General features: G+C 41.3%; 1 protein-coding gene and 1 long non-coding RNA gene across 2 annotated transcripts; one reads left to right on the forward strand and one right to left on the reverse strand.

Annotated features, from left to right (window-relative positions):
* Positions 1 to 38: 38 nt before the first annotated feature.
* LOC124072573 lies at positions 39 to 2705 on the forward strand. Its single transcript, XR_006845543.1, has 3 exons — positions 39 to 257; positions 367 to 1583; positions 2361 to 2705. It is a non-coding gene; the product is annotated as an uncharacterized LOC124072573 (long non-coding RNA).
* Positions 2706 to 4185: 1480 nt separating this feature from the next.
* LOC124073996 (serine/threonine-protein kinase pim-1-like) lies at positions 4186 to 8475 on the reverse strand. The gene is made up of 8 exons (XM_046416592.1): positions 8118 to 8475; positions 7553 to 7708; positions 7036 to 7130; positions 6864 to 6908; positions 6519 to 6737; positions 5727 to 5907; positions 5441 to 5614; positions 4186 to 5331 (listed from the first exon to the last, which is right to left on the reverse strand). The coding sequence occupies exons 1-8, from the start codon at positions 8293 to 8295 to the stop codon at positions 5240 to 5242; spliced, it is 1140 nt and encodes a 379-aa protein (XP_046272548.1). The 5' UTR covers positions 8296 to 8475; the 3' UTR covers positions 4186 to 5239.
* Positions 8476 to 10308: the final 1833 nt, after the last annotated feature.

Consider the following 10308-nt stretch of genomic DNA (forward strand, 5'->3'; position numbering starts at 1 on the left):
AAAATTATTTGATGAAGCAAAACATCTATATTTTAGTGACTGACAACATTCTTGTGTTCTTTTTTACAGAATGTAACTTATCAGATGAACGTGCGTCACAGCTTAAGGAATGGTTGAGAAACAATTCACAGCCCCTCAGCCAGGTAGAGACCTACATGAAGGACACAGCAGTCTACAGGGCCAAGTGCATTAGGGACAACAATTGGACCATCAATCAGATCCTCGAAGAGTTCCCTCGCCTAATGACCAAAGGCATGGTAAGTTTAGGGAAATATGGTCTCACATACGATGAGGATGCATTGTTTATAAGGTTTTATTGGTGTGCCACATTGAATTTGTTTTAAAAATGTGTTTTCCATTTTATAGATTGCACAGGACTTTCTTGTCCTGCATGGGGACGCTTCATCAAAGTTGTTTGAAACTTGGCTACCCATTTATGCTGAGAAGATCCTGCACCTGGCAAGACGGGAGGGGAAGCTGACATCGCCCCTGGATGGATTAACACCAGGTAATATATTCTTGTTTGCAAACCTTGCGAATGTCAATGTTGGTTTTTGTCAGTGTAAGGTTTCCCCAGCGAGGCCGGTGTTGCTCACTAGGCTACGTTTGACCAACAAGGGTAGAAAGCTCACAACAAGACCGCTAGCCTAACTAGTTCTACCTAGTTCTCTGACAGGCTGTTCCACAACTGAGGGCGATAATGGCTGAATGCAGCCTCCCCGTGGGTTTTTGTTCTTTCTTTTGGGACAATTAAAAGGCCGGTGCCAGAGGACCTCAGGGTCCGCGAGGGTTGATATGATAAAAGCAGGTCAGATAAATAAGATGGCCCAAGACTGCTAAGACATTTAAAAACTAATAAAAGAGCCTTAATTATTCAATTATTTGTTGTATGTTTTTATTTTTTGTGAATCGCTTTGGTTTGCATTTTTTATGTATGAAAAGTGCTATATAAATGGTTTGATTTGATTTAGGACAGATGGGGTTACCTCACCTGGTTTCCGATGTTTGTAGCAGCCTCCCGCAGTCTGGCCAGGTCTTGTTCCACGCCGTTCCCTGTCTCTTCTCCTACTCTGGTCAGGTTTGAGGTTAAAATAGTTCTTTCTCAAAGGCTGTCAGTTGATTGTCCCACTCGGGGCAAGAGCCCACACAGTCTGTCTGGGGCTTTGGCAAGCGCACCACACACTCCCAGGTGCTTCCGGGTTCTTTCTCTTCTTTTCAGTCCCCTTAAAAAACCAGTGGGCACACCCCTTCCTCTGAGAGCCCCACCTTGAGATCTCTGCCAGCTTCCGGCCCAGTAATAGTGGGATTAACTAAACTACAAACTAACCAGCTGCAGGGCGGGAATTGGCTGCACGTAACAATTAGCATAGGTTTTATTTTAGTTGGACACGACAAAATCACAGCTTTGCCATTCCACATTGTACCTATAATGTCTTCCTACAGATGCAGTTGGGGAACTGGCCCTGAGGCAGCTGCCAGCATTGCTTCCACCAACTGTTTACAAAGTTGGCCGTGGCCGTGGTGCAAAAATGGTTCGCCACACCTTGGATGAATGCAGCTTGGCCTTCATCGACCATAAGCCTGTAAGTTCTCCAGCACATCTAAAGGGGAACTTTATTCATTTTATTAACATATACCTGTTATTCCTGGGCTCATTAATGTGTGCGCGCATGCACACACACACACAGACACACACACGCATATCCAGGTTTGTTTTACTATACTTGTGGGGATAGGCATCAAAAATAGCTTGACAACAATTGGAAAACAGCTTATCTACAAGCTTACAACGTGTTGGTCACTATCTAACCATCCTGGGCTTCTAGAACACCTCAGCAGTGCCACAGGCTGATCACCCCTGTACCACACCACACTGACGCAGTTATTTGTTCTAAACGGGCACCGATCTGACCACCTAACCTGGCTGCCTATCAGCCAGATAGGATGGTCAGATAGGTGGGCCGCACGCATTTTCAGAGCATGTTTATTGTAATGATAAACCATCAATTGATTTGTGGCTTCTTAGGTCATTTAAGGTTTGAATCCTTTTTTTCTGTAATGTGAGCTATATGCCATAACTATCAAGACAAACAAAAAAAGGTTTGGAATATTTTGTTATGTGCAATGAAAGGTAGACTATTTAAGTTCAACTTTTTTGAATTAGAGATGCACTGAATCTTTTCCAAATTGTAAACCTAACTAGTCTTTATCTTAAAACAATCATTTTTCTCGTGAGGACCAGAAAAATGGTTCTCACAATGTCTATTTTTTAATTCTACGATAGTTGGTAGACATTTGGTCCTTGCTCACTTATACTCTCTCACTTGCTCTCTTGCATTCTTTCTTTGTTTCTTTTTTAGCCTGGAACTAACATGGTGGAGTACCTCCATGAGGCCAAGGCATCCAGGCCATACCCTCATGTCTTGACACTGGGAAATAACAATCACCATCCATCTCAAGCCTTTGTCATCATCGCTGGACAGGCTTTGGAGCAAGACGCACTGCTTCAGGCTATCGATGTCTGCTTCAAGGCATTCTTCATCTTGGACATTAAATACCCAAAAGAGTGTGAACATGTGTGGGAATTCCTACAAAGTGTCATTTATGAAATTCCCGGAGGGGAGTCCAAACTAGTACGGTTTCTCCAAAGTAGAATACTTGCTTGCCCTCAAGGGCAGCTTGTTTCTGCCAAGCAAACAGGTGTTTGAAAAATGGACACTGTTAACTGTTGTCAGTTGTTTTACTGACACTGATTTGAACTGTTCCTGTTCTTGAACATTTTATATTGTTATTTTGTAATACATTTTTACGAAGATTCCAGGATTGTTTAAGTGTTTATTGCATAATATATGCTTTGCATGACCAAATCTAGCATGTATTTTGTTGTAGGTTTGTAGTTGAACATTTTTATAGATATGGGTAGTGTATTGCAATTTATTTGGATAGATTACTGAACAAATATATGTAGTTGAAACAACACAGAATTGTAATTAATTTGACCCAGCATTTGGGTAGAATATATAACAAATACGTGTGGTTGAATTTACCCAGATTTGCAGTTAATTTGACCCAGCATTTGGGTAGAATATATAACAAATATGTGTGGTTGAATTTACCCAGATTTACAGTTAATTTGACCCAGCATTTGGGTAGAATATTTAACAAATATGTGTGGTTGAATTTACCCAGATTTGCAGTTAATTTGACCCAGCATTTGGGTAGAATATTTAACTCATCTGTTGGGTTAAAATGGACCAACCCATCTTGCTGGGTCAAATTAACTACTGCTGGGCTGGTGCTATATTGACCCAGCAGTTGAGTTATAGAACAGCCCAAATTGGGTTATTTTTAACCCACCAGTTTTTAGTGTGTAGAGTAGCCAGTTAACCTAATGTGCATGTTTTTGGTATTGTGGGAGGAAGCCGGAGAACCCGCAGAAAACCCACGCAGGCACAGGGAGAACATGCAAACTCCACCTAGAAGGGCCCAGACCGGGATTCGAACCTGGAACCCTCTTGCTATGAGGTGACAGTGCTAACCACTGCACCACCGTCCCGCCCTGTACACAAAAACGGTCATTTTTGCTTGCAAATATAGGCCTGCTTCCGTGATTTATTAATCATGGTTAACAAATTTTAATATTTATTTTATGTAATCAACAACAAATCGTTATACTTTGCTAGATCATAAAACAAATGTTTACATGCTTTTTTTAGCTTACTTATTCACCTCATGATGGTTTATAAACTGAAATAACCATTTTTTTTTTGCAATGAAGTCAGCTCCAAGAAAATGGGTCACTGGAATGAGCTGGAATTATTCCATCATTACTTATACTTGCTCCAAAATATTAAGGCACTCAAAACAACTGAGCTATTACAACAGCAATTCATTTCTGAGTGAGGTTGTTTTCATGAGTCCAACTGTTTTTCCAAGCTGAAGTTATGTTACTTCTTTTATCAAGATATACTGTTAGGTTTTATAGTGAAACAGGTCAGGAAAAGGAGTAAATTACTTCCGTCTTGGAAGAGAACGCATATAAAAATGCTAAAACTTTCTTTTCATTCAGAGACCATATTTGTTAAAAAGTGAGCACCAGCAGAAAAATAGTCACAAATAACTATTAAAATTTGTAATTACTTAATGATTACTTAAAATCCCTACACAGCCTTTTTACTGCCCCGAAAAGCCTCTAATCACTTTTGCTTTTCAAGAATGAGTGACTGGGACCTTGCTGTGGAGGCATCATTAAATGAGAGTTGCTTTCCTTTGCAACAAGTCATTTTCTTTTGGTTGGATATTGCGACTTGTGCAAGACAGGGATTGGCAGAAACTCATCCAAGTCTTGGGAGAAAGACACCTCAGGATTGAAGGTTCTCGGTTCTGTTCTGTTCTCGGCAGTGTCTGCATGTATTACCTTCAGCATTTTGCATGTAATGGTGCAGTGTGGTTGGCCCATGGATTTCTCTGATATATATGGACATTTTATAGAAGACCGAAATATACTGTACTTCATCAGACTGCTCACTTTCAACAGTTTCAGGGTGGTACCATTGGTATGCAGGGTCTGTGATAGCAATTTGGAAAAAAAAGCTGTTTGTGTAAATAGGAAGAAAGTAAGTAAATATGATGCCATGGGTTTTAAAAAAACATTTTAAAAACTTTTATTCATTATGCCAACATGAGTGAAGCATAAAGCAATGTAAAGTCATAAGCAGAGAGCACACTTCATCATTTTAGGTCTTGTCCATTCATTTAGACAAGCCTGTTTTATCTGATAGGATTATTGTTCTGCAATCAGTCTCAGAAACTGCAACAGTCTAAGTTGTTTCTTTTTTATTATTATATTATATATATTATATTATTTTATATTATCACAAAATGACCGGTTGATAGATTAGTATCCATTTTTTTTTCCTTATGATGTGATATGGCTTTCGCCATAAGCACAAATCATAAGCAGCTCCTGACCCGGCCCAAGCTCTCTAAGAAGACGAGGAAAAACTCCCCAAAACCTTGAGGCCAGATGAAAAATGGGAAGAAACCTCGGGAAAGGCAATTCAAAGAGAGATCCTCCTCTCCGCGGACGGCCGGGGGGCCTAAAGGAACTGTAGTTGGTCTAACCGGAGCACCCGGAGAAAACCTGACGGTCCTGGTGAAGAAAAACTAGAACAGAATTAGTTCTTGTATTGTGAATGTATTGTATTGGCATGAACTCGTGTGTGAGTGTAGTGTTGGTTTATCTGAGCCATGGGTGAAGCTGGAGCTCCTTCAGGGTAGGTCGCAGCATGTAGGATGTGTTTAAACACTTCTGTAAGAAATCCTGGCAATCTGGAGGGAAAGAAAGATGAGAAAGTTGGAGCTGACAGCCACAGTGATTCCTCAGGAGGTGAATGGAAATGAACAGCTCTGTGTTTGCATATGAGTACGTTTTTCTTACCTCTGGACAGCTCATCGCTGATTGGCAGCTCATGTCTGAGGAAACCTGTGGTATCAAATCGGACTGTTCTGTGGAGCAGCTCATATAAGACCACTCCCATCTGCCACACTGTGGTGGGGCCGGGCCTGTAGGTATAATGACTGTACCACTCCGGAGGGACGTGTTGGGGGGTACCTACAATACACACAAGTGATAATAATTGAGGATGAAAAGCGTCTTTCTTTAAACATTAAAGTCACAGGCAGGTAAATTAGTGAGAGGCAGAAGAAAAAGCCAGATGGCTTACCACAGAAGACACGGTAAACTGATGTTTTCTTGAAGAAACAGCTCAGTCCAAAGTCAATGACACGAACACGCGGCACATCTGAGCTGGTCTCAATCAGGATGTTTTCCGGTTTGATATCCCGATGAAAGATGCGCTTATCCTCCAGTTCATTTGCAGCATCAACCAACTGTTTAAGTATGATCTGGAAGAGAGGGACACAAATAGAAAAGTGAGGGATCGGAGTGGGGAGACGGACTGTGAGGAGGTTCAACAGTTTGTGTCATGGCTGTGGGGTTTGGGTTAACTTTGGCTTAACTGCTGTGATTCAAAGCTGACAACAAACAACAGCAGGACAAAACTTTTGATCAGCAACATTTCAAACCCACAGACACCCAAAAAATGTCCATCAGAGATGGTCATAATTTCAGTTTGTTTTGTCATCCAAACCAGATTGCTTCCAACCTGTCTGAGAGCCTACACAGGTTGCTTCTTACTCCATCAGAGACATGGAGCCTCCTACAACATAAAGCTGTAAGAACATGTAGGACTTTGGTTTTAGGTTCTTCCTTGTGTTTCCACTGTGGAAAACCAGAATATTTTCCACAGACATGATGGAAAAGGTGACATGGTTTTAGATACCGAGACAAATGGGCAGCACAGTCCGCTGTGGCACAAAGAGGTGCTAATAAGAAACACAAGGAGAACCTGTGGCAATAGCTATATGTTACAGTATGTTACAGGTAAGTCACAAGTCATTAAGTTCTTGTTTGAAACACACACACACACACACACACACACGCTCGAGCAGCTTACCTTTGCCTTGTCCTCCTGTAAGTGGCCTCTGTTTGTCCTGATGTAATTTAAAAGGTCCATACATGGCATTGGTCTTTCCAGCACCAGGATGAGCTCCTGGTCCAGATCATACCAGTCCAGGAGTGACACGGGTGCTGATTCCTCCATTAATCCAGTTCTTCCAGCTTGGAGTTTTAACATCACAGCCACCTCAGCTGAGAGTTCTTTCCCATTTCGTCTCTGAAACGTTGAAGCAAAAATGGTGTAAGAGAAGGAGAAGCTCCACAGGTTTAGAGAAAAGCGTGATTCATCAAACACACATTCACTGGGCTGAGTGCAGCGTCCTGTTTGGTGTTGCTCACTTACCTCTTTGCACAACACTTTGTCTTTTGCTATGTGTTTGATGGCAACCTACAAGACACAAATGGCACTTTGGTTAGCACTTCCTGATCAGACTGTGTGTGTGTACATATGAGTGAGTGTGTGTATGAGTGAATGTGTGTAAATGTATGTTTCACAATGTGTGTATCATACTCACAGGTAAATGATCTTCTTTGCGGTAGCCAGCAAACACACATCCACAGCCTCCTTCACCGAGATGATTCTCCTGCTGGTATTTGGCCTCAAATTCAGCTAAACAGACAAACACATGTTTTGTTTAGTTGCCAGGAGCATCAGTTACACATTAAAAAAGCTCTAAAATGAATCCTTTCTAGAGTGATTCTGAAAAAGATGGGCCGCCGTGTGGAACAAAGGAAACAAAATGTGACAACTTGCTCATCCTTTCTGGCATATACTCCACTGAAAACAGTTTGAAAACTATATATTTATGAGCAGTGACTTTTGTGCATACATGTTTATAATGAATTTGATGCCAGGAGCACAGTTCAAACATGCTGCTATAGGGGCTACAAAAGGCTGGGGCAAAAACTCAAAACCACCTGTACATAACATTACACTGTGTTTCCAAATCAGGGCATCAGTGTGACCATTAATGTGACTGTTTTGTGTTGCACATTAACATGAAGTCAAAGCTTATGTTAATTACTACTTACCTCTTCGGGAATCTATCAAATCCTTCATGGTTGGCCGGCCCTTCCTTCTCTTTGCGCAGGGTTCTTCTTCATCAGCGGCAGCCTTCCTCTTTCCAGTCCTCTTGCTCACATCCTCCACTGTTGTACCGCACCTACTGGACTGTGTGCTGCTGCTCCCTTCAAAGGACAAGAGAAAAAGAGGACCACCAGGTTAATGACCAGTCACTAATGGAGAAAATAAGTCCATCTTTGTCATTCAGTGACTTCCAAAATAACAAACTAATTTTCTTTTCCAACATCTCTTAGTTAAAGAAATATTTTGTCATTTCAGGAAATACGCATCCCAACACATGCTTGAGCTGTTATTAGGTTAGCATAAAGACTCCTGAGGCAAAGGGAAAACAGTTCGCCTGCTCCCTTCCAAACTGAAAATAGCCGCATCAAAACCCTCTAAAGCTGAGACATTAAAAATCATTTTTCATTATGGTCTCATGGTCTTTCTCTGTGAATGTAGGTTTGGTTTTGTTTGTTCAGGTTTGACATTTAACTAATGATGTTGAACGCTAACTTCACATGATTCGCTTACCATTGCCAGTGTCCGCAGACGAGGCCGATCCTGATTCCTTCTCAGCCTGGTTGTAGTTCAGTCTTCTCCTCTTTGTCTTTGAGAGTCCATCTTCACCTTCTCTGACTTTTCTCTTCAAGTTCTTCTTGAGCGATTCCTTCTTAGTGTCGCTCAGGGGTTCAGAGTTGTTATTTGACATGATGATATTACAGAAATTTCAAATCTGATAACTTCCAGTAACAAGTGAATGTGGATCCAACACGTGTGTGCGTGTGTGAGCTCTCTCAGGGATCAAAGGAACGTGTTCTAGCAAACAGAACCCGGAATGTGCTTTGATGATATGAACTGGCTGGTGTTCCAGAATATGCAAATTAGAGTGTACAGTAACTTGTATGAGAGATGTCAAGGTAAATTATCTTTATTATTGTTTTCATATTTCTTTAGTTTTACCCCCCCAAAAAACGTAGCCAATGAGTTTCCATGAGTTTTAGGTCACTCACGAGAGGTGCAAAAACTCCAAGGTTTTCCATATCCAAAGTGTCATACATCATCTGAACTGCACAGAAGGGCCATCTGAGTAGAGTGGAGGGCTGAGTCGTTCTTAACTGGCCAGTTAGCTAACACCCAATAAACCACACATTCTTTGTGCAATTTTTGGGTTATGATAGTGAAAACGACTGATCTGTAAGGTCAATGATATCCTGTGGTGCCTTCTGTGATGCACGGAGAATAGTTTGCATTTTCAAATAGACTGCAGCCAGATTGTGTCGTAACCGCTCTGTTAATCCTTCAGCGTTACTGAGACAGTTTCACTTTTTCTGAAAGCCGCACTGAATCAAGTTCGAAGTCATCATGTCTAAGTCGTTTTGCACTACTTGGTCACTGTATGTGAGGACGCAGAGCAGTGACATGCTTCTCTGTAGCACAGGTGCACCACAGGAAACAGTTTTGGCTCATTTTCTGTTCACTCTCTATACTTTGGGTACAACACTCCAACCTGCCACCAGGGTAACGACCTCCACATCAACGTTGGTAAAACCAAGGAGCTGGTGGTGGAGTTCAGCAGACGCCAACACACCCCACCCGCACTGGTGAACATCCAGGGAACAGACATCGGGAGAGTCACCTCCTACAAGGGTGTTCACCTCAACCAAAAGAGCCAAAACAGACTCTTCCTTCTCAGGAGGCTGAGAGCCTTTGGAATACAGGGTCCACTCCTCACGAGCTTCAACGACTCTGTGGTGGCATCAGCCATTTTTTATGGTGTGGTCTGCTGAGCAGGCAGCATCTCTGCCCGGGACAAAAAAAGGGTGGACAAACTGGTGAGGAGGGCCAAAAAAAAGTTGTGTCGTATCTGCCAAGGCCCACAGCTTACAGAAAGAATGGACAGTGGAAAAGTGACAGAAGGTTGTCTGTAGAGGACATCCTGGGCTTTCCAGTGATATGTCATGTGATGGGTTTGCATGAAGGGAACTTTACTTTTTTTCTTTATCAAGATGGCCGCCATACCAACAACCACATTTTATGGAAAGAGGAGAGGTAAGTCAAATATTCTTTATCTGTTGATATTTTTTCCATGATAATTATATATATTCTTGTTTATTGACATATCAGTAACAATATTTTTACATCTGAAAACAGTTTTATTGTTTCTGTTTTGAAATAACAGTAATTTAATGAATGTCAATTGTAGTGGACACCAGGATCATTTTAATGTATTTAATGACTGCACATTGTTGAGAAAAAAGTGAAGCAGAGAGGATTCTATACGGGAAAATAGAGTGAGATTCAGATTTGGAGCTGCCAGATGAGGAAAAGGATGAGGATGAGTATCAGCCTGTGATAGGGGAAGATGGGGATGAAGAGGGAGAGGAAGAAAATGCAGGAGTCAGAGTCAGAGAGAGACCAGGAAAGTCATCGTGCTCTGTGGGCCAGGACTAACTTGTATGTTTTAATTGGTTTCAGCCTATTGTATTCAATCTTATTGTCATTTTTAGAGTTTTGTAATATTTGTACTATGTGTAACTGCTGTTAAATATATGTAAGTTTTCTATATGCTCATGATTTTGGTCAATAGGGAGTAATATCACATCCATGACAATGAAATTACTGCATTAATCCAAATTGATGTGTAAAAAATTAACTGGTACTCCTTTTATTAACTTGAATTTATTTGTGTTTTTTTTTCTTCATCCATCATAATAGATTCACA

This window comes from Scatophagus argus, chromosome 16 (assembly GCF_020382885.2).
Source record: "Scatophagus argus isolate fScaArg1 chromosome 16, fScaArg1.pri, whole genome shotgun sequence".
In the NCBI taxonomy this organism is placed as follows: domain Eukaryota; kingdom Metazoa; phylum Chordata; class Actinopteri; family Scatophagidae; genus Scatophagus; species Scatophagus argus.

What these genes read in the sequence shown, in the direction of transcription:
- LOC124073996 (XM_046416592.1), bottom strand. Translation starts at nt 8,295, where the DNA reads ATGTCAAATAACAACTCTGAACCCCTGAGCGACACTAAGAAGGAATCG. An exon ending in TTTGATAGATTCCCGAAGAG is followed by an intron (nt 7,131 to 7,552) that starts GTAAGTAGTAAT and finishes TTGTCTGTTTAG; the next exon opens with CTGAATTTGAGGCCAAATAC. An exon ending in TACAGGAGGACAAGGCAAAG is followed by an intron (nt 5,908 to 6,518) that starts GTAAGCTGCTCG and finishes CCTCTCTTCCAG; the next exon opens with ATCATACTTAAACAGTTGGT.